Raw genomic sequence first — 24893 nt, forward strand, 5'->3', positions numbered from 1 at the left:
GAGCATATTATATATACCTGTTATACGGGATAAAGAGGCATAAACCTACTTAAGACTATTAGCAAGTATCTTTTCGATTTTGGCCTGTGAATTCCCCGAAATGATCATTTACGCTAGTAAGTCTGTTTTCTAATGAAAATAGAGTTCATTTTCAGTGCTTAATTTGTGCTTAAAACTAATCCATAGGCCCTTAATTTCCAAGTACTAAGAAAAGCAACCCGTGCATGACAATGTCGGTCGCAACTCGCGTGCCAAAGCATACTAATATTAGCCTACTATGTTCCAGACTAATCAATTCGCAGTTGGTTAGCCTACACAAACAAAGTACGGTCTCTAGCACATCAGACTGTAATTATTGTTGCAAAATGACACCTATTACGACTGCATTAAATTGCCATAGTGTTTTGCTTGAGTCGCCGTCAACAGTTGCTGCCACGGCAACACCTACTTGACATTGTATGGGTTGAACGCCGCAGATAAATGCAGGTTTGTACCACAGTCCATATAAAACCGCCATCACTAAATTCGTAGAAACATAAGAAGGACGAAAAAAATATTACACTGAGGGCTGATTTTTCAATCGCCTGATAACTTTTGATTGAAAAAAAAGTGTGGTACATTGCATTGACAGTTTCAGTATGGGAAACATGCAATAAATTTACAATTGTTGATCTTACTTCAGTAAAAATAATAATAAAATAGTGATCATTTTCAAATACATAGTTTAGTTAATTGAATTTATGTCATGGAACCCAAGCGGTCGCATGAGACTGTGGTAACAATTGTTCTATTGTCTCGATTTACTGTTACTTGGAGAGCTACAATGATTTTGTTTTTAAAAAGATCAAGTAACTTATTTGTAATGTAAGTTCTATTTGAAATGGGCTGTTTCTTTTATTCGTTCCATGCCAGACACTCGCCTAAATTATTACAATTGCTTGTTTACTTTGTAAGTAACACTGTGTAGGATTGCCCCAGGAAAACTAGTCTGGGACTACGTATTTATAATTAGATTATACTCGGACATAGTGACAGAATCATTTCTTTTACATCTGTCCGTAAATACTCCATAGGTCTCTCTAAATAAAACTGATAACAGTCACACTTTTTCAAAGAAATATACGTACCTACCTAAATAAAAACATGAACGTTTTCCACCCTCCGGGGATTCTTAATATATTCTTCTTTAACTTATAAGCATTGTTAAAATAAAAGGCTCATTTAATCATCAATGTTAATTAAAATTTTAAGCAAAGCCTTATTCAGAAAAAGGCTTCAATTAATTAATTAGATACCCGTTGTTCGTATCTATTCGTTTCTTTACAAATCTCTTGATAACTTACAGAAGATTTTCTTTGTAATTAAATTCTCGAAAAGGTTTTGTTCTAGGAGCTTCGTTATAATACTTTTAATGGTTTTTAACTCAATGTAAATACACATCTACGAGTAGATAAAGGACTGAAAATAAAAATCAATGGCCAGGTAAATATTTACTGAAAATTCTCAATTTGCATAACGAATTTTTTTTTGGAAATCCACTAATTGAGCTCTTTTCAAAAATAAAAAAAGGAACCAAAAATTATTACGTTATTTTTCTCATTATTAGTACCTATTGTATGTGCATGTAAAATATTAAACAAATGTAACTTTGTCAACAACTTTATGTAGGTAAGTCTGCAGAAAATAAATGTTTACTATTACTTTTGGATTTATTTATTAATCCAGGACCGTGACTGTCAGGTCAACCAGTTAGTAATAAATGATTAATAATATTGATAGATAAATCACTGTAAAATATTTCATCTTAATTGGCATTTAAAATTATCATAATTACCTACCATGTAATCAAGCCTTGTCGGTGATCGTACGGCCATCATCATCACAGCAGGAGTTGTGCCAATAGGGTCCTGGAGCCTTTTAAGTTTTTGCTGCAGATAAGTAATTGAAATTGTTTGAGTATAATGATTTCTTGGTTCTGTTGAAAGAACGTTTGGAATCCTGGAACATTTCTTGATAAATCATATTACATTTTCTTTAGTGATATTAGACATAACACATTTGACTTGCAATCATAATTATTTCAGGATCAACTAACCGTGGGCGAGGCTAGCAGTCCAAAAATAAAGAATTTATATTAAATCCAACGCTCGCTCCCGTGCACAAAATTGCACGATGTTATTCTGGCGGCATCGGCTATATGAATGGCGAATTCCTCTGCCCACTTACTGGCCTGAATGATTTCAACATTCTTGGCCCGGCTCCGATAATCCGTGAAAAAAATAAACGAGCTGCAACGTAAATAATCCACTCCGAGTTGAAAGTGCGCACGGTGGCACGGAAAATAAATCACCACGATATGGTGCAGGATAACGTATTTTTACGCAACGCTTTGTTTATAGTTAGTATCGTCAGCAGACGCTGGTTATTCAACCGGGCGCATTCCGCGACGGTCCACTTTTTGCTCGGCGTCCGGCGGGCCTACTCGCCAATGAAAAACGACCAATTAGAGCTTTTAAGGCAGGAATTAAGCTCGCGCATTGTCCGCTCAGCGCACCTTCCTGGCTCCGGCTATCTCGGGACGGATGCCTTCACAATCTTGGCAGCGCTGACAAAAACACCAACTACGACCAGTGTATAAGCGCAGTTTATCTGACGACATTCCCTTCGAGGAATAAAGCTAAGTATCTAACAGTGGTGGCGCCACCGCGTCGATCCTCCGCCATTGTCTTTGTCGGCTTCAAAGATACTGAATAGTGGCACCTTACTTCGGAGCACTTTTGAATGGGGTGTCTTTATTCATCTGAGCGCTCTAAGCCGCGCCTCAGGTGGCCGGCGTCTTAAAATACAATTTATTTCGCCGCACCGACTGCGCCAACGTGTCCTCTTACCGAATTAACATAAAACGTAACAGTTTTCGTAGATTTGCATAAATAAATAATTACATACCTACATAATTAAGCAATAATGATAACTTGTTTATCAGTTATTATTAGGCATTTTCTCATCAATTTAAGATTGTTTTACTTTATGTTTTCACACTGGTTTAACAGGTTAAGAGTCAAAGACATTTCCATCTTATGCGTCTTGTGGTTTCTTTTAAAATGAAGAGTGATTTTGCAGGAGATAAATAAAGTGAATTGTAAGTGACTTGACATGAAAACAAGCTACAAATAACAAAAAGCCTTTTATTAGTCACCTCATCTCGTTTTAATCTTGAGGCCTAGTGTCTGACAATGTAGCCGGAAAAAAGTAAAAGAAGCTTTTTATGGTTGTACGTGGCCCCCGCTTAGGGTGACCAATACGAGAACTTTATTGTCTTGTGGATCACATTGAACAAAGAACTAAGACTTTTATATAAAGAAATTTATATAAAGGAAAATTGGAAAATATATGATGTAGGTACTCATAAATCAAAGCAGTTAGATAGGTACCTTAGTAAGCGAACTTAGTAGGTTCAATCCTTTCTCAGGCAGACGATTAATGCAACATAATTTACTTAGTATTTTCATCTAAATCCTAAATAAATAAATAAATAAAAATAAATAAATAAATCTAAAATTGCATTTAGCTGGGATTAGATCTTGGTAATTTTCTCGAGTAGGGTTTGAAGAATAGAGCTTGGTAGCTCAGAGACCTGACAGTGTCGTCGAAAAAAGAGCACGTAGAGAAATATTCCATTTTAGGAAAAATTGGTACCTATAGGCATTATGTCCCATAAATCCAGGATCTATAGCCACCTGACCCTCTCACGACGCCAATAAAACCGATCAACACGGCCCGAAAGAGACTCCCGGAGCGCGCTATCAACATTATTTACATTTTTTTCCATTCTACGGCGACTGGCTCGAATTACTATCTCGGAATGTTTAGTAACCAACCGGGAAGATACGTGAGGGTGTTTTTTACTTATTGTGTCTGGAAGTTGATATAAATTCACTTAGAATACCCCAGGTCGTGTTACATGACTAATTCGGGTTTGATAGGAATGTGTGATGCGGAGACGTGTTTTTGGAATATTCCAATGACAATTTCTTGGAATTTGCCAATCATACATTGTAAAAGGGTGGTTGACACCATTTACATCAATAGCATGATGACTTCTCTAGAAATCATTTTAGGTTTTAGCTCAAACAAGTCAATAAAATAGGTAGAGTAACTTATTGAATAATTTTAACAACTGATTTGACAAGTACCTAATAAACAAATCTATGGATGAGTCGCCTATTTTAAACTTTTGCTTTGGGGTTAAAATGAAACAGTATTTGCATTGTTTACAATGTCTGTCTAAAAGAATATTAGTATGGGTTTCTAACTACGGCCGAACTTTTGAATAATATGCATAAACCACTCGAAGAGGCAACAAAAAAATAAAAACAATAATTTTGTTCTCCGTTTAATATTACAAAGGACCTCAAAAAAGTTGGGTCCAAGTTTTTTTTAAACCATTGTAAGTGTTTGACAAAGGATTCCAACAGGTTGGGACTGCATTATTCTGGGGTAAATTTATTTTTGATGAAGTGCAAAAGTCGGGGGTAGTCTATTGACATTTTTTCTGTGAAATTTGTGATTTGGGCACAATGTGGAGACGATCAGCCGTGAAGGGTTCTGCACACATGTGCCCAATATGGCCATTGTGCTTTGTGACCCGCTACTAATGAATGTTGGTGTGAGAACTGTCCTACAAGTGTTTCTTTTTATAAATAGCATTATAAAAGTTGAGTTTATAATAGCAGATTTTCTCACGGTGTCCATAGATTTATATTTTATTCATACCCGCTGTTAATCGTATATTAATCATGTGGTTTAATAGTAAACTTGGCCTATTGTTCATTGATGCGGCAAGTATGGCTAGTTTTTAATTAAAATAGGTTGTAGTAATTTATCGAAAATCACTTTTTGCCTTATCCATTTAAACATTGGAATTTATTGAGTGGCAAGCTGTGAATATTTTTTAGAAAAGACTAACTTTGAAGACTCGGCTTCATTCGCGTAGATTATGATTACAAAAGTAACTAGCATTTAGATGACTTAGCATATCAAGTATCTTCCTGCACATTTATGTACAATTTAATGCTGTTGAAACATTGTTAAACAAATAAAATAAAATAAAATATTATGTACTAATTCTTAAGAGGCATTAGCGACAGCGACAGACTCGAAAACACAGAAACTTGTGCGGAAACCATCGTCCATCAGGAATTGAAAAATAAACACGAGTAGAATCATTAAAATAGTCTCGATCATAACCAGACAAGATCCTCACGTATCAGGTCCTTACGTTAGGTACTCTACCAAACATATTAACTAGTTTTGACGACTGGATCGGCATTAAGAATTAAAATCTGTGTTTGTAGATACGTTGTATGTTGACATTATAATCATTAGCATTATTGTCAACAAGAATATAGCAATTACAGCTATAATAAAACACATTCTTAAGCATATAATGGGTAATCGATGTCTGAATACTGAATAGACAGTCCGTTAGGACGTTAGTGTAATTCCCATACAATTATTCGGAGGCACACCCACGCGTCATTGTCGCTAGCAATGTTACCGGCGCGCTGGGAACATGCCCAGGTAACCACGGATATAATGGCACACTCGAGATTGTATTCAGGCCATTTACTATTCAACAATCTACTACTGCACTCCAATTTCAAGCTTAGAGCTCTAAGAATAAGAACGTATTTAAACAACAAAGCTCAGAACAAGTTAAGCGCCACCTCGTGGTGCCTATTCACTTTTTTCAACCAGTAACGTAATTTCGTAGTATCATTTCATTTGAAATAGTTCGGCTTCGCCGCGTGAAGTCACAGGTATATTGTCTTTTTTTTCATATTCTTTGTTGAAATGGTCTTCCCCGAGTACAGTTTTGTATTATCTGAGAGATGGAGGTAGATATTGTGTAAACCACTCCAGAATACAAAAGGGGACAGTTAAAAAAACCTTTGCATATTGTGTAAGTAATTAACGGCTGTATAGTATTTTTTTCAGTTACCTCACTGTCATCTTTAAGTTTGGGTATTACTTTTGAACATTTATTGACCATCTTATCTTCTCAAAACAACAATAAAAAAACCTCTCTTCTGATGTCATACTTACTTATTGACTAACCTAACTTTATCAAGGCAATAAATGAAATAAAATGATCTGGAAAATTCTGTACCTACAATTTTTTCATATCAAAGTTCTTTTTTGCACAGCATCTTACTTAAATCACCACTATTAAAACGATAATAACACTCAAACATTTCTGTAGGTCCTATCTAGTAATAATAATCCAAATAAAAACTTTTTGTATCAAACTGTTAAGGACACTTTTTGTTTATGTTTTTATGGATGTTCGTCCTAGTTTATGGCGGTGGCACCACATTTGGCAAGAGGCATCTCTCAGCAGGTCACTTTGTAATGGCCTTGTAAAAGGTCGCTGCATATGGGCTGTGTAGAGTCCAAAGATTATTATTACATTTCATTATTGTACGACTATAGCAGAATCGCCAAAATCAAGTGGCAGTGGGCAGGGCACATAGCTCGTAGAGCTGGCCGCTGGGGCAGAACAGTTCTCGAGTGGCGACCACAGGCCGGGAGACGTAGGTGTAGACAGGTCCCCAAATACCTACCGACGATCTGGTGAAGATCCGGTACCTGGATGCGGGCGGCGCAGGATCGGGCGTTGTGGAAATCTTTGGGCGAGGCTTTTGTCCAGCAGTGGACGTCATTGGGCTGAAACGAACGAAAGGATTATGTAGTACACATGGCTCTCTCTCTTTTTTCAGGATTTAACATTATTATTAACATGAAATTATTATACCACTGCTGTAGCACATTGTCATAATATTATGGCTCTCTCTTTTTCTTTTAACACTTAACAACTTTACCCTTGTTTATCAGTTCTTGAAATTCTTCCCAAAACTATCTATGTTTGTAATATAGGTAGGGAAATGTATGTAGCTCGTGGTTTATTCGTCCAAGTAGGTAGCTAACTTACACGTGTAGATAATTCAGAAGTTTTTGTATGTTTGTTCAGCAATCACAATAGCTAATCATATAAGTATGATATCTCGATCATTTATCAATTATTAATCAATCCTGGATAAATAAATTGGCATTTTCCTCTTGAAATTTTTTGGTGATAAATCCAGATTACTAATATGAATAAAAAGACCTCAGAACAAAGAGAACATAAAACTAGAATTTATATAGGTAGGTAAAGTGATATTTAAACTCATAAGCATTAATGAATAAATAAATATTTTCTATGAAAGTTCGAAATCCACGTGGGAGAAGCAGCAGGAAAAGGATAGTCTAAAGATATACAATGAAAGTTTTATTCTTTCACTGTTTTCTGGTTCGCTCAGATTTTATAGGTATAGTACCTAAAGTAAGTGGAATCTGTTCCACTATTCAGCTTATCATCATCATCATCATGATTTCAGCCACAGGACGTCCACTGCTGAACATAGGCCTTAACTTAATTTTCAATTATGGCCGAGATTCTTAAAGACAAAAATAAACTTCGAGGCCTGGACAAAACTAACATAAGTCCAAAATTTTAGTAAAAACCTGTGGTAAATCAGAGTTTGTAAATGAAAAAAAGTTCTGAGAACTCTGAAAAACATAGCACACACTGCCCTCTGTGCGGTGCTCTACCAACTAAAACGGATGACTACGCGCCGCTACTGTAGCCGTGTTTCACAACCACAGCTTGCTACAAATTTGAAACCATACCACTAGATGGCACAACTCGATTTAAAAAGCAAACTTTGTCGTTACCAAGGAGTATGCAGTGGCCTATTTTCTTGAACTCAATGCTATGTGCTATTATGTCAGTCAATAATGACTTAAAAATAAAAAGGTTTATTGATTGCTGTAGTGCCTGTCATTCTCTACAATTTTGTTTACATACAATCACAGCTCTTTTTATATGTTTAATAAATAAATAAAAGTTAAATTATGTGTGATTTCCACTGATATTATTAGCTGTAACTATAATGTCACAAATATTTCACAAGAGCTGTTACACTTCACGAAGTTCCGGCTACAAATACCGCACTTTGTCAACAAACACCGGGGAACGCAAGCGGCGTGATAGCAAAGAAGACTCTACATTCGATAGAAAATTCAAAGAGTTGCAGAAAGACATTTCGTCTAGAATAGAGAACCAAATAGAACATGCTCAGGGGGCCCGTGACCATATCAGGGAGAAATTTGAAAAAATCGACGCGAAAATCGACTCTATGCTCGAATTGCAAAACACTGTAACGTCGCTGAGGAAAAATCTTCACGTGGTCGAGAACTCGATTGCTGAAATGGCGCAGAAAATCGAGAAAATCGATACACTCACGATGGGCAGCGATGCCTGCACCCTGCAGTCTAGGAAAAGCTCTTTCAGGTCTCAAGCGCCTATATTCGAGAGAGACGAAGTCTGTGAGAGAGATGACACTACAGTCTCACGTACCTAAATTATTATAATGTATTTTTATATTTAAATTAATCTTTTTAGGTTTATAAAAGTAGTTATATATACTTTTATAAACCTCAGTCTTTTATGGATGGGAAAATAATTAGAAACGTATAATTTAAACATCATATATTTTTTGACGACGGGTATTTCGTTACAATATAACAGCTCTGAGCTGAACACATCGATTAATGTTGACATTCATTTAATTTCATGTATTCCAACACATTATCAGCTCAAATAACGTAACAGAATTATCTGCTAATAATATTTTTGGATAATTTAATAATCTTACTCGTTTAAAACGCCACAGATACATTAATAGAATAATTTAAAGATTAATTAAGTAGTATTCATAATAGACGCATGAGCTAAACAGCTAATTACAAATAGCGTTGGTTTTAAATCGTTCAAAATCCAAATTATTTTTGAAAAATATCCTTACTGCTACACAATTGAGTAACAATTGCATTACCTAACGTTTTATCATTATTTTTCGTAAGTATGTATATGGCACAGTCCAAAAATAAATTGATAGTAAGTGGTAAGTATTATACAATAGGTTTCCAAAGATTAAGGAGAGAACACATTTGAAAGAAAGGCAGAAGTTATTATTCTAATGGTTATTTCATTATACACTTACGGTTATCATTCTTATTCATTGACATAATAAAATCTACTTAATACGACTAGGAAGGAAAATAATGGAAGAATTCACTAATAATAATTGTAACTAAATATCAATAAAGCTAAAATGCTTAAAATACAATAAATGCAACAAATTGTTTCTAAAATAAAACTAGTTTAAACAATATTTTGTGCACCAATTCATCGCAGTATAGTTAAAAAAAACACTATAAATGCAAATTGTTCAACAATTTGATATGTACATATCTAACGAAAACAATTCCTACATACGGATTAAAGTCAGATCGCATTAACATAGATATCACAACATTAAGATACACAAAAGTGCCTACTACACAAAGATACATTAATAATTATAATCAACTACCAAGCAGCTGCGCTGCGATTCCGTTTAAGTATGGTTTATATTCATAGTCCATGCAACTAATCCCGTCTATTTATCTGTCCACCACAAAACAACTTGACTCGAACAACTTTCAGCTGCCAACTTCACTAAGCATCAACTTAACACAATTGAAACTATATATTCTTCATAACTTTAACTAAATTATTTGAGGGAGGTAGGTACTTAGCAGAAACAAAACTAATCACTCAAGACAACAATCATAAAGTGCAATTAACTATTTCAGGGATATTGGTCTCAATACAAATTCAATTTTCAGTTCATTAAAAATATACAAAAGAAGGCATTCTTTCTACCTACCTGCTAAGTTTCCCTTCAAAGTCATCTTCATTCTATATAAAATTCCCTAAATTCTTTACCTACATATTCATACATTACATTACCATATCCAACAATCTTTCCAATTTTTTATTATATCTACTTTTCTTCTTTTCATTACCTACTTGTCTTCTTTTCTAGTCCCTCGAAGATTTTATTTTTCCATAGTTTTCAATGAAAATCGTTTAAGATAGGAAAAAAACAATGCTGAGGAATCAATCCCTGTAACACCCACAGAACGGCCGAATACCATCTCATATGTAATTTAAACATACGAGGTGGGTGCCCTATCTCAGTCGAACAAGCATATAAAAGCCCGCAAAATGCCGTCCCAGAAGCAAGCGCAGCATCCTTCTTTCTTATTCTTGTCGTCGGGATTGAAGCTAGGTTGCTTCGGGCGCTTGCGACGGGAGCAGAGCTTACTCGGCTGCGGGTCTTCCACCGGCTCAGAGCGCGGGCTGAGGTGCACCGGCAGGGCTGCAGGCTCCACGGGCCGCGGGCGCGCCCACCGACGCAGAAGTCCCTCTTGCTCCGCCCCCACTGGCACCGGTGCGGACAGCTTACGAGCGCGAGCCACCACCAGCGCGCGCTCCATCGGCTCCAGTAACTCCATACCCAGAGCGCGATCCAGCTGCTCGCCCTGTAGCAGCAAATATCTTGGACAGTACGCCAGCTCACCGAGAGCAGCGCGCTTATTGCTCGGGGTCAGCTCCCGTTTCGTCCGCTTGCACGCCGCCGTGGCCCACCGCGACAGCGCCTCAACCAAGACGAGCTCGTTGGACACCCTCAGTGTATCGCGTCGCACTATCAGCGCCAAATCCTCATACGTAAGCTCTTCGAGCCTTTCGTCTGTGAGAGCAGCGTCTGCGTTATCATCAAGGACTAGAAGAGCATTGTGGGCCAGTGAGTCGCACCACCGTGAGCACTGTGCCAGAGATCGTGCGGCGGCATCGTCCGCCAGCGCTGGTAAGGGTGGCGCTGAAGCTGCTCCGGGCAACCTCGCACACAAGAATCGTAGGTCGCGTAGAATTTCCAAAGCAACACCTGCATCCAACATCTCGTCGAGTCGCCGAGCGCATCGCTCCGCAAGAGGCGAGCAGAGGAACTTGTACGCAGCGTCGAGAGCGCACCGTGCAGTGGCCACGGAGTTGAGCTGCGTGGGTTCGCAGTAGTGGTAGCGGAGAAGTTGCTCGAAGCCGCGCCGGTCGACGTAATCGACGACGATGACGTCTGTTTTGACGGAGAGGAGTGCGGCGAAGACGGGGCTGGTGGCGGCGAGAACGCGACGATGGCCAGGGTAGCGCCAGGTGTCGCCGTTGATGCCGGCCACGAAGACGATGTCGCTCTGCTTCTCGTCGTCGTAGAGGCGCGCGTTCTCGTCCATCTCGAGCCCGCCTCCCGCATAGTACTCGCCGATCTCGCTCTCGCGCCCAGACTGAGACTGAGACTGGAAGTCTGGGCTCATGTCCTCCTCGGAGCTGGTCCGCGCGGGATTCACGACCACCGTCATCTTGACGTGCTAACTGTTCTTCTCGGTGCGTGACCTGGAAACAAAAAAAAACATAATGTGTTATCGTATATGTCATCATTGATGATGTATTTCCCTACACATTTTCCGGGAAAATAAAGCTTCATATTCAACTACATACCTACAATAACAGCATAAATAAATAAAACATTGTAATATTTAAATTAGTTAGTGGTGTGTCAGGGTGTTTTCTATGTATAATAAATAAGTAGGTATGCATTTACAAAAAAAAGTATTTAAGTATGTTTATATCCGTTGTCTAGTACCCATAGTACAAGCTTTGCTTAGTTTGGGACTAGAAGCGCAGTGTAAAATATCCAAGGATATTTTTTTATTTTATTTATTTTAGTACTAATTTCTACGTGTTACTTCCGCTGTGTACTTAGTTCCTGTAAGGTTTCTTGAACTAGATGCTAAGTGGTACTGTTAACTCAGTTATAATGTCTGTGTGAGCACATAAGCGCCATATAAAGAATCATTATTGCCTTGGTATTGTATTACGATTCATCGTAAGCGCTAAACGAACCACCAAGGTAGTTTTTATTTACACAATGCGTAGTTTTCAGTAAACCGGTTACAATGTCGGATTATGTATCTAGGAAGTGTAGAGTGACCTAGAAGAATAGTTGAAAATAATTAAGTTTCTATTTTATTGATTAGCATTTTCATTGCTTGATAACAAACATTTAAATTGTATTTAGTGCATCATTAGACAGGCTGGAAATGGTTTCGATTCGTAGACAGTGAATATGAACGTGGCCTAAAAACAATACGTTTCTAACAACAATATCTAACAGGCGATGGGAAAATGTAGGTTTTCCTATACAAAATTAAAATTGAGACCTAAGTAATAAAATTCTTATAGAAAATATTTACCTAACGTTAGTAGAGCTATGTACGTTTTATTTTTCTAGATGGGCTCTACTCGTGGTGTTTATCCAGACGTAGTCAGGCAGGTATTGATTTTCAGTCCCGAGCAGTCCTTTCTGATGCTACTGCTTGCGGTTTATCTATTAATACCTGTTTATAAACCGCATGGAACGAGTTTTCAGTATCCATACGAGTATTTTACAAATTAGGATCGTTCAGTCAGTACTGTGCTCATAGTTTATCTTTACTTTTTTAGCAAAAAGACTTGCCAGAAAGTCAACCAACAAAAACAAAATGGCTAATTAAAAATAAACAAACGCGTCATATCTAGGTAAGTCTCGGAAAACTTTCAGAGAACTTTCAGCCAGAGATCATTTTTAATTGAATTTACCGTGTTTAATAACAATCATGGGTGGGTTTATAGTGTAGTTTTACGTTATAAAGTGACAGATAAAATTATAAAACGTAGCAAAAAAATGAGAATCTTCTTTTTTACGGCAATTTTATCCGAACAAAGACTTTGGCATTAGGCATACCTAATATACTCTCTCAAGATTGCGCTCTCAAAGCACGTCAGTATACATATGTCATTAAAACAGTTTTTCTCGAAAACCTGGCAATGAATGGGGAGAAGTGGCTAAATTCAACAACATGCCGTGTAGCGCGAACCGTGCGTCAACGCGGTGCGTCATACACAAACCCGCAAACCAAAATATACCCGAAACACTCACGAGGCCCTTTGAAACGCGGCTTCAGATACTGAACTCTTATTACAATAAACAACGCTACCCAATAAAATCAATGGAACGGAAAGTAAATGTAGCGCAGAAAATATGAGAGCGTTTACTTTAAAGAGCCGCTCTTATGGTATAAATCAAGTAGATATAATTCTGAAAATGTTTTGGTTTTATTACAGACTGAAAAACAATTTAATGCAGTTAAAGAATTTGGAAACATTATCGTTCATCATTTTTCAAAACAGCTGAAAACTTAACTAGCTCGTGGAAAATGCTTCAACGTCAAAAATGCCCATTAAACCATATTATTAGGTCTTCTTTTCTAAAGGAATGCATTTCCCGCTTTCCACAAACGCGTCCCATATCAAATGTGGGACAGTCTAAATTATATTTCCGTGTTCTAATTTATATGTGAAAGATCAAATCCATTAGATAAATTATGTCTGCTGCTGTATTGCACAATTTGAAAATCCGCAGCATTTTCTTCCTCGTTGCATTTTGTTTTATTTCGAAAGAGACATTAACGATTCCAGTTATTTGTGATGCTCTGACCTATATCCTCACATTCGCATAGTTGGCTTGCCCTATATTTAGCCGATTACGAAAGCGAATGCGTTTCTCTCTTTGGTCTATTCGACGCCCCAAGATCGAGAGTGCAGTTGCAATATGTATTGAGTAACAAGACTTTCCCTGACCTATATTTACTAGTAGAAGCAGAATATAAGTAATTCTCAAAATATTTACTGCTGAAAATATGAGTAGTTCGCATTTTTTGCACTTGGTAGTCCTTGAAATGCATGTGCAACACTGTTGCAAAAATTAAATCACCTAATGCTAATAAGGAAGCTGCTATTGCTAGTTTAATTGCAAAAAATAATATGATTTCTGTTATAGGTATTACAGTAGCCTTGGAACAAAAAGAAGGGACCCATTTTTTGCTCTTTAGAATCATTCATTACAATTTATCAACTCACTTGCTCGTGTAGTTATGCACTTTAATATTATTTTAATTATCAAAATATTATTGCATTTATTTGTGTCGTAGTGTAATAATGATCTACTCATTTCTACTCACAACTGAAAAACGTCATATGAAAGCATTATGCATTGGTCAGTTAAATGTATTTATATTCTCAATTTCTGATCGCCCTCTTAGTTCACGTTAGGCTGCAATTTCTTTGACTTTGACTATAATAATTTAAAATACTTTAATAATGTGGCATCTTCATTTAAGTGCATCGAAATATGTAATCTAATGTGTCGACGACTGTACGCTATGTAGACACAAAAAACTAAACTAGATATTTGCAATTAAATTATGCAATTAGCTAACGTTGCATATACGAATTCGCAGCGTAATTAATCTGATATCATCACAATATACCACAATTAATTCATATTTTGAAGCAAGGATTTAAGAAAACGTCGTCCGGTATTCAAAACCACAAAGCGGTGGATCTATTTGACATTCGTTTTTGCCGGTCGTGGAATATCATTTGTATCATCTGGACAAGGGCAGTTTTCCACCAAAGCGGACATAAGGCGAAATGTACGGAGACGATGATACATAACGGTCCGGTTACCAATTCAAATAAAGTGGAGCGGAGTTGTCCACAATATCCATCGAATCTAAGCGGATAGGATAATTTATTTGGTTCTTATGGTCTCGTCACCTTTCGTCTCATCTCTTTCCGCTTGTTTTCTGTCATTTCTTCTCCGCTTTGGTGGAAAATGGCCCTAATAATATGGAGAAGGTCTATAGGCGTTGGCGCGTGCATCCTATTACCGTACTACGTACGCTACCGTCGATAGTGAGTGGGCTCAACCTTGCTCGATATCAAGGTACAGTTTTAATTCGTATATCTAACTAAACGTAATGTGTTCTGTCACGGTACCGATGCTGGCTACAATAACAATGCGCGAATTTTACTTATTGTCAAATTAAATTCAAGAATATTTCACAGACTAGAAAAGATAATTATTGAAAGAAGAAAAACAATTGAAGGTATATTTGTGAAATGACAAAACAACAGTTTTTACGAAAAGCAAATGAAAGTTAAAGGAATTTCAAGTCTTGAAAATATGAATGAAATCCGTGACAGACGCGAGCAAAGACGTGGTCACAAATTCGTTATAATGTGGATTATCCTTGGACAAAGTATCTTGTCTTAAATTTCACCAACCACTATAGTTACCTACCAGAGGTGGAATTGTGTAAAGCAATCGTAATCATTTGACAGTTCCTAACGTACGATAAAGTCAGTTAAACAAAGCGTTTGACAGAATAATCGTACGTTATGAACTGTTGATAACGATTACTTTACACAATTCCACCTCAGATGTACACCTAAACACCTCGGCATTCAATTTTTATAAGATCACTTTTAACACCACTAATCTGAATGCAACCTAAACCAAAGAAAGCTTACTTGACAAACAATAACACTGTAAAAATCGATCACTACCTTCCACGCCTGCTATTAGAATGGCCCTTAACGATATTCTTGTTCAAAACACTTGTGTTTATTTGCACTTTGCGACTAGACCATAATCTTTAACAACCTGTAAGAACATTTTAGTTTATGAGCTTAACAAGTAGGCACTTGAAACTTTTTACAGCTACCTCAAGTAACTTTCTTAGAACACTTGACGTTTTATCAAATCCACAAACGATTATTGATTATGACAAACGCCCGTATTCACAGACGATGCTTGCTTAAGTGAATCAGCAAATCGAACGCATAGCTTTGAATAGAGCTCTGTGATTGGTTCGTGTCGTGTGGCACTCTATGCGTCCATGCGCACTGTGAGACCTCATAGGAATGTTTGTGAATACGGACGTTAGTACTGATGGTTGAAGTTGAAAAATAGAGAGCCGTTTACAGGAGTTAAAGTTTGTACAAGCTATTATAAGATTTTATATCTTATTGACTTGAATATAAGACAAATTTTAATGTGATTCAAACTAACCATTTGCGTATTGCGCGTGGGCAATGGGCATCTGAAATAGTCTGCTCGGCGGTGACATGCGGAAACGCATGCGGCGTGAATCGCCGGCGCAACCAATATAGGACACCTCTGACTAACTTTCAGAGAAATAAATAAATTGAAATCGTGAAAACAATACGCGAAAGTTCTTACAGAAGTTAAAGTTGTCAGTGAAGGCATATTTATAGGGTCCTGTTTGGCACCCTTTGGGGTGATAAAGATAACATTAGAATCGTAATCTTTACATGTTAGGTAAAAAAATACTAACTCGACTTTGTTATTTTGTCAATTAAGAAAAAAACTTCTTACTACCCGTTCGCGCTAAGTTTGCCGGTCCGTGGAATGCGCGTCCCCCTCCCCCAACCGCGATTAAAGGCAATTAGTTAGTGATTAAACGTAATTAATGTGTCTTATTTTACGCAAATACACAATTCTTATGAATATTAATAAATAAAAAATATTTTAAATACCTAGAGTTTGTTATAGTTATAGACGTTTCCCTTCGAGTGACGTCATATCGCCAGCGGCAAACTTAAAGCGAACGGATAGTAAAATATTTTTAAGTCACATAAAAACCCAATCACACATTATGTAGGTAGAGAATAAATATAGTCAGTGAAAGTTATTTTTATTACTTTTCAGTAACTAATAATTAATAGCGATCTAATTTCAGCAGTCTCAAATAAGCTTAGATTGTAATCCAATTAATGAAAAAAAATCTATTAGGTACTGAAGCCATTTATGCTTCGCAGTAAGACCTTTCTATAGCTTGACATTGAAAACATAGTCACACCTAACTTGTAAATAAAACTTGTTGATATTGTCCGTATGTTTGCCGGCCTTTAGCTAAGCATCCACTGAATCGGGAATTGGTACATAAAAATACAAAGGACACCGTAATATGCAGAGCACATAATCGATTCATATTAAGCAAGTCGACATAAGGCTACGTTAACTTCTTATGTAAATCATGTCGTTAAAATTTAACGTAAGCGGCCATTTTTCGTATATTTCGCACACCTAGATCTAAACTGAGACAACTCAAAAATTGCCAATTTTGACTTATGCTTGTATTCAAATACTCGGTTATCATACGCATCTTTCCAACATAAAAGGTTTAATAAAGCCTTGATCCATTTGCCGCTAGATGGCGATAACTTACTTTTGTTGAATCAACGCTTGTCAACCCCTTCCACCTAAACAAGCGTTTTGTCAGTTGACCTTCGCTAGTATCAGAGAGTGCACGTATTAAAATAAACGAAAACGCGGATATTTAGATTTGTTACAGTTAAGCAGAAAATATATAATGAATGAGTTAATTTGAGTAGTAACAGTATTGATGAATTGTTCTGCAATTGTCAACCAGATCATTTTGACTTGTTCCAGTTTTGTTTGATAAAGTAACTTATATTTTGTTACTATTTTGAGTTGAGTTTGTTTTGATGAATCAACTTGTGAATTTATAGTTGGCGTAGTTTTGTTGGAACAAATTTCAATTCAATGTTTTTCTATACAGAACGCGTAGTTTTGCATGTTTCACCTAAAATCAGGTACAGTATGATAATCCCTGTTTCTAAATAAAGTTAGTTTTATTCAAACTGTTCAACTGTTGTGTTTGAGAAGAGTGTTTTGAGTTAACTTACTATTGTTGGATAAGTAAAAATTGCAGTGGATATTTTTTTTATTTTCCGAAAAAAATATGCTAGGTCGTTTTCTTTTAAATATTTTGAGAGAACAGTGTAAAGATAGTTAAAATGGCAATGTACAGATGACGGCACTTCAAGTTAAACACTGTAGTAACTAATGTAGTTGTAATACAAGTGTATAGTCTGATATGCTGTTGTCTGCACAAGAGATAAAACCTTCTTTATAATGTAGAAATAAAAAATAATGTAGAAAAAAGGTCTATAATAAGTAAATAAAAAATAAATAAACATATCAATCAGCAGATGCTAAGAAAAAGTGGCTGAAGAAACTCAAACACCTATCATGTTCACCATGTCATGAAATCTTCATTTATATCTCTTATGCTGATCCAAATCGTGTTAAAAAAGAACTGTTTTCTCAAACAATTCCTAAATTGATGATTATGGATAACGAAACATTCAATGAAAACACTTTAATAGTGCAGGAAGAGGACTCAGCCACATCTTGAAATTTTGAAATACAGAGGACTAAAGAACGTGGAAGAGATGACATTTGAAAAGTTTTATGACACTAAAATCTTGCAAAAAATGTGGGCAACTAATTTGGTTGTAGACGAAAATCGGAATCAAGTTAAATGGCACGATATAAAAATTTTAAGAGTGGAAAAGGAGGACTCAAATCTCAAAATGTCCAAACAAAACTGATTCAAGTCTAAATGTACTTTATTATTTATACAAAGTCATTCCCCTAAAATGTAACAACTAAAAAAACTGCGATTAAAGGTAAAAAGGATAGATTTTTTGACCCAGTTTATACACAGGGTCATTTCACAGCCTATCAATAATCCAAAATAAAACTGAGTTTCATAACTTCCCTAACAAAAAATGTAGTAATACGTTTTTTTCGCCTCCTGAAAAATGCCCTTTTTTGAGTTGTCTCAGTTTAGATCTAGGTGTGCGATTTGTAAACGTTTAGTCAAGATTCAGTTTAAGGCATTAAATTAGAAAGAAACATTCATCCTCAACATTTTCTATCTTATACAGCCCTTCCCGAGAGATTTTGCCAGCAACGTTAGGTATGAATTCAGGAACCCTTTGATCTTCTTTCTATCTTTGTAAATAATAAAAGACATTTTGACTTCTCTTTCAGGACAATTCAAGCGAAGAAAGCTTACATCTTATCACTTATCTCAAAATCGGTTCAATGTTTAATAAAATATGGAGTGTTTCTTTTATATATGTCTGGGTTTTATTAACTTACTCTATCTGTCACTTCCAATTTCCCGATTTAGAATTGGCTGATACCCCCTTCTTAATAAAAAGTTACACCTAAGATGAAGACTGGATTAAAATGACATACTGAATAACAATTTAAGCCAGAGTTTAACTAGGGTGTACTAACTTTATTAATAAGGAGGTATCAGCCAATTCTAAATCGGGTATTTGGAAGTCACAAACAAAAGCTTCAATGAATTTACTTTAATATTTTCAATGGATCTGCATAGCAACCGATGCAGAATACACAGCAAAGCATTTTAATTGATTGTTGAAAGCGCAAGCCCGGGCCGCTGGGCGGCAGAGGCGCGCGGGCGGGCGGGCCGCCCTACATAGGGGAATTGGGTCAAGAGTAGCCCGAAACACCGTGTCGGCACTTCCATTCTGTGCTGTTGCAGTTTTCAGTAGTTCAGTATATTTACTTTATTGTTATCCATAGAAAGCTTTCAGGATTGAACGTTTTTGGCTGATTTTCCAATCAGGAAGGATATTATATCACTTTTGTAGGTTATTTTATGTTAGAAGGTGCTCCATCAACATTATATAAATGTAAATAAACAGCTACTGTATTATGCCAATAATAACTTTACGATTTTGAACACTTGTAAGCTGCATACCATCCTAATTGACTTTTTCAGTAGTCTATGAACTCTGAAAACCCAGCAGAATAGAATACCCAGTAGAATTTAACTCTAAAAAGGTATGTGGTTATAGTAAGGATTTACGGATAAAAAATTATGATGCAATAGAGAGTTTCTGGTGTTTGTAACTTATTACAATAAGAAGATTTTAGAGCTATTTTTATTGCAAGGTGAGTAATACAAACAGTTAAGTCCAAATCTTAGAAACCAAGGAGGCATTTGATGGACCGTAAAATAATTTAGGATTCCATCCACCGACCGATCGTAACGTTTATGGGTATTCGGTTCAACAATAAAACTGGAAGATCAAAATCTTCAAACATGCGTAATGCGTTATTTCGCGAGTTGGTATCGAATTGACTCAAGCGCATGCCATAAGGTTAATGTATTGAGTGATTCAACAGATCTGGCACGAGTAGGACCTACTACAGTTATCATGCAAATATACATGGCAAATTATGTATTTGAGCAATGCTAAGACAGTCTTGGGATTATCTTTATAAGATTTGACTTTCAACCAGTATGAACTAATGAAATTCAGTGACTCTGGTAGTAAATTAACCACCACCTTACTCCAAATCACATAGAGCTAATCTGTCTTATTCAATTTTTCTAAACAAAAGTACCTACTCCAGATGTAAATTCTCAATAAACGGTCAATGGTATTGTTTCTTATCTATCTTTGAAATCTAGGTATAATCAAGCGTTCAATACCTGTAAAATAAAAACAAATAAAATCTATGTAGATCGCATCCGTGATACATTTGAATTGCCTTCATAGTTAAGTAAGTACTTACATGCTTAGATGCTGTCTCTCATATGCTTATAAAATTTTAGTCCATCCAATACGTAATACTAACGGGCTAGTTTTAAAAGTACTGAGTGACTTCTTAGATGATAAACAGCAATTTAGACATTGTTATTTTAATCAGCATTTATTCGAAACTTTATTCGCGTGAAAAGTAGTTTGTATGAAAAACATTAAATAACTTCTCTATCCATATGTAAAGAAACTAGACAAGTAAAGCGATAATTCTCGTATTTTCAATTAAACAAGATCACAGAGGATAAAGCTACACTTAAACACACAGGAAAACTCAAGTAAGAGGCAAAGTTATTAACTCCATAATGAATTAGGATCACTGCAACTTAAGACTTCGACTATGTTAGGCGATCACACTGCGCCGCGCTCCGCCGCGGTACGCGGGACGACAGATTTAATCATTGTATGCAAGTACCTCAGTTTGTATAGAAAACACGCGTGGCACAACACACTGACAACGCGTCTGCGCGCGGGATTTTTTATATGAAATCACGGGGACAGCGGCGGAGCGCGGCGCAGTGTGATAATCGCCTTACAGAAGAAACACATACATTAGACGTAACATTTGAAAGTAAACTTACTTTTAAGAAGCGTCAACGACGTGGTGCCTTCATGCACAAGAAACTGACTGCGAAACTTGCTGAAAAAGCTCTACGTTAAATACGAAACTAGCAAAGCAAATTAATCATAGAAATTCGCCATCATGGAATCTTTTATGAAACATTATGCAGAGAAAACCTTCCATCGAAAATATTCCGTCATTTTACATGGATACCCATAGTGACGTGAGCAGACGCGCCAGAATTGGTATTCTATTATGCCTAACTAATGCAGTGATTCATCGGTTAAACTATAATTTACATGGTTAAGTTAATCCCTGTGTAATAAGTGCTATAAGGATAAAGATCCTTACACCACTGAATATAAGATTTAACTTTGTAAGCAGGCAAATTAACAATGCATCGCTATTCGAATACCTATTAAGACTATTTTCTGTGAATTGAAGAATTTACACTACGTATAAAGTGCGTATCAAGTTTGCCGCTTGTTTGTTTACATTTGTGCGTATGCACATGACACAAGCTTAGGTGAACCAAAGTTCAAACGGTAAGTAAGGTAGACAGCGGATAAATCCACAGTTTTGTTGTAAAATAACTCCTATTAAAATGACATAAAACTCTACAATGTTAACCTTGATGTGGCCGAGAAACTAGATGACGTATAACATACTCGTACATAAAAATAAATGTAATAATCATAATAAGTACATAACAATATTATCCCGCCGTTCCAGTCCCAGTTTAAATCCCGCTAGAGATGTTAATGTCTTACACTTAAGTATAGTATTGTAATGCTTAATTACCTAACATTATCTTGTATAGGTATTAGGTTGGACTATTGTGTCTGTGTTAATTTAATATCACTCTTTAAAAAAAGTTAATAAAATAAGCAAAACATTTACAATCATTAATTAATTCATGCCGAGATAAGTATGTTTGTTGTACAATAATTATTGCGATGTACTCATGTTTTATCAGAAAACCCAAAGCTTTGAACAATGAATGTTTTATTCGATTCATATTTTTATATCAACGCTGACCACAAAATGAGTTCACCGATGAAATTATGTCTACTATTGGTGTAATTTTATGTTTTTACATAAAATATGTTAGAATTATAATTTGTACAGATCTGGCGACATGAGTCTTCGACTTTAGACTATATGTCAAAAGTCGGCGACATTTTCTTTTGAAATAAAGCCGGCGTCTCTAATCCATCTGGCTTGGTGTGTAGAGTTCTTAAGTAGCTCCCCAGCAACATTATCACATTTTTCACGCATCATAATATACAGAGTGGCCCAAAAAGTAGTGTCAAGCCGAAACCCAGAGGTAGGATAGCCCTAGTGATGCTCAACCTCTGGGCTTCAGCTTGACACTACTTTTTGGGACACCCTGTATATCAATAAATAATAATAATGCATATTTGGTATTATAATCAAAAATTTCAGAACCTAGTTGAATTCTTGCAATAACTAAGTATCACTACATTGTCGCGACTACTGCGTACTACTTAGAAGGGCAGTTCTGGGAAAACATATACAATAATGAAGTTATGATTCAAACTGAAGTGGTGCACTTGGCGATGGGCCAACAAACTTCAAGATATGACTTTAACTAACTCAAACCCAAGCTCTTTAGATGATTTATAAAATTACTTATACTGCTCATATTTCAGTAAATTCAGTAAAAAGATAACATTGCGTAATTTACTAATAAACTACATTTCTTAGGGGATGAACACTTTTGTTTTCAAGAAAGCCTTAACCCACGTCAGGGAGGAGGTAAGTAAGATTTATTAATATTAAATAAGTTCTTCCGACCATTAGGCCAAACATAACTATAATAGAGCATGTGCAATAAAAATTGGATAGTCGCTACTAATTATAGATATCTCCCCCTGCCCTATGATAGTACTAACTGTGTTCCAAATACAATTATTTTAAACTACCTTAAACTTATATTTTACATTCTAGACGACCTCAATTAAATTCGCAAAGAGAAAAAGCTATAATTTAATTAAACTAAATAAACCACCTGAGTAAAAGTAGAGGTAATAGGTAAATAGGAAACAAGATACAGTATTTTGTTTTATTTTTTGTCTGTCCGATAGATTTGACTGTCAGTACCTACATTAATAACTGCTCTATGATTAATGTACCTACTGACTAACGAACAAATGACCAAAAGTAAAATTTATTGATTTAATTTAATTTACTACATAATATGAAATAAAATTAAATATTATAATTATTAATTGTAACTTATGACTATGTGTTGAAATAATGACTTATTATTATTATTGTCCCTGAAACAATACACGCCCGTATTCACAAACGATATGCTTGCTTACGCCCGTATAGTACCTACGGTCTCAAGTGCGCGTGGACGCACAGGGTGACACACGAACCAATCACAGAGCTCTATTCAACGCTGTGCGTTCGATCGTTTGTGAATACGGGCGTTAGTGAAGCAGCTCTGTGATTGGTTCATGTGTCATTCTGTGCGTCCACGCGCACGAAGAGACCTCATAGTAATGTTTGTGAATAAGGGCGTGAAATGCCCTTCATAAAAATTTCACCACAAAAATCGACCGTGCCAGAACAAGGTATTTATATTTAATAGACCTACTATAATATAGTTATCAGACTCATTCTAGAGACAATTTATGCGTAAACCATATTTAATTAGGTGGTCTAGAGAAAATTATGAATAAAACAACATTGAACGTCTTCGGTAACCTTAAGAGCCCACATATGTGATGACCATGAACATCACCTTAAATTGGCAAATGTCTATTTATATTACGTTTATTTTTTAGTGAGTCGCACATGCACAAAACGAAGTTACTACGAGCTAGTATTATAATTTATAATATCTGTGCTACGAGTATAAGGCGTTTGTTGTTGGCTTTAATCATTATTTTAACCAAATGTTTCATAAAGATGTAGAGGCGTTTAAGATCGCATACACTGCATTATGTAGGTACCTTTTAACAACGAAGCTTTGCAACCTTCCTGAAATTCTCCTCAGAGCAGCATAAATCGATAAAGTCTAGATCTAGCTCTACGAGAAAGCGTCTAGTACGTAAACAATATTGCTGTGAGTCTAGTCTAGTCTCTTGTATTGATCCTAATTTAGTGTATTGTCATTTATGTGTCAGTATGAAAAATTAATGATAGAGATATAAAAAAGGTATGCCACAATCAAAACAAAAACAATCCACACAATTTCGTTACAAAAGCAGCCATTACCCACTGGTATCGCCGCATGAAAATATTGATATTAACAAACCTGTTGCTTTACATATCACACTCAGTAATTAAGTACATTCACGCATACGTTTATCACAATAATCGAAACAATCAAATGGATATGATATGCGAATGCAACAAAAGTAATAATACAGCCATTTTGTTCCCACTAGATCAATTTAACTATTCCTTATTATTCATTATCACTACACAACCCGTATGTACCAATCTACAACTAAGTACAACAGTAGCGCTAATTAATTGGCTTAGCTTTATCATTATTCAAACATCAATTACCTGTTGTTTATGGTCGATGACACTTCACATTTCAGTTACACGGGCGACTAGTCAGGTGCTCACTGCTCACTGCAGATCCTGGTCACAATACGCAGACGGGGTGCGTGCGACGGTGTGCGCGGCGAACATTGTATTGAGGGTGCTTGCCTGGGCGAATGCGCGCGCCGCCCGCCCTAGCCGGAAAATCCCGAGCGCTTCGGGCGCTGCGTGCTTACGCTAATAATACAACACGTTTTTCGCAGACGCGTGCACTGAGCGCCGACGGCTGCTGATAAGTGGACGGCAACGTTCGCGCGGCTGAAAACAGACCGCGCATGCGCCAAACCACAACAAACGATATCCTTGTACGTGATAATAAACTCCCGTGTTAACTAACCCTTAATTTTAATTACACGTGCCCCTGGTGGATTGCGACATACTGTAGGGGAGATGGATTTGTGCAAT

At 36.4% G+C, this 24893-nt stretch overlaps 2 protein-coding genes across 2 annotated transcripts; one reads left to right on the top strand and one right to left on the bottom strand.

The window, feature by feature from the left end:
- The first annotated feature begins 7893 nt into the window (after positions 1 to 7893).
- LOC114358137 (uncharacterized) lies at positions 7894 to 8465 on the top strand. Its single transcript, XM_028312019.1, has one exon. It carries the CDS (start codon positions 7995 to 7997, stop codon positions 8463 to 8465), a length of 471 nt encoding a protein of 156 aa, XP_028167820.1. The 5' UTR covers positions 7894 to 7994.
- Positions 8466 to 8578: 113 nt separating this feature from the next.
- axed (BTB/POZ domain-containing protein axundead) lies at positions 8579 to 24814 on the bottom strand. The gene is made up of 2 exons (XM_028312020.1): positions 24450 to 24814; positions 8579 to 11377 (listed from the first exon to the last, which is right to left on the bottom strand). The coding sequence occupies exon 2, from the start codon at positions 11341 to 11343 to the stop codon at positions 10126 to 10128; it is 1218 nt and encodes a 405-aa protein (XP_028167821.1). The 5' UTR covers positions 11344 to 11377; positions 24450 to 24814; the 3' UTR covers positions 8579 to 10125.
- Positions 24815 to 24893: the final 79 nt, after the last annotated feature.

This window comes from Ostrinia furnacalis, unplaced genomic scaffold (assembly GCF_004193835.3).
Source record: "Ostrinia furnacalis isolate ACB-3 unplaced genomic scaffold, ASM419383v2 OfSCF3744, whole genome shotgun sequence".
Lineage (NCBI taxonomy): Eukaryota > Metazoa > Arthropoda > Insecta > Lepidoptera > Crambidae > Ostrinia > Ostrinia furnacalis.

Excerpts from the sequence above, each read along its gene's own strand:
- axed (XM_028312020.1), bottom strand. The coding sequence starts at position 11,343 with ATGACGGTGGTCGTGAATCCCGCGCGGACCAGCTCCGAGGAGGACATG.
- LOC114358137 (XM_028312019.1), top strand. The coding sequence starts at position 7,995 with ATGTCACAAATATTTCACAAGAGCTGTTACACTTCACGAAGTTCCGGC.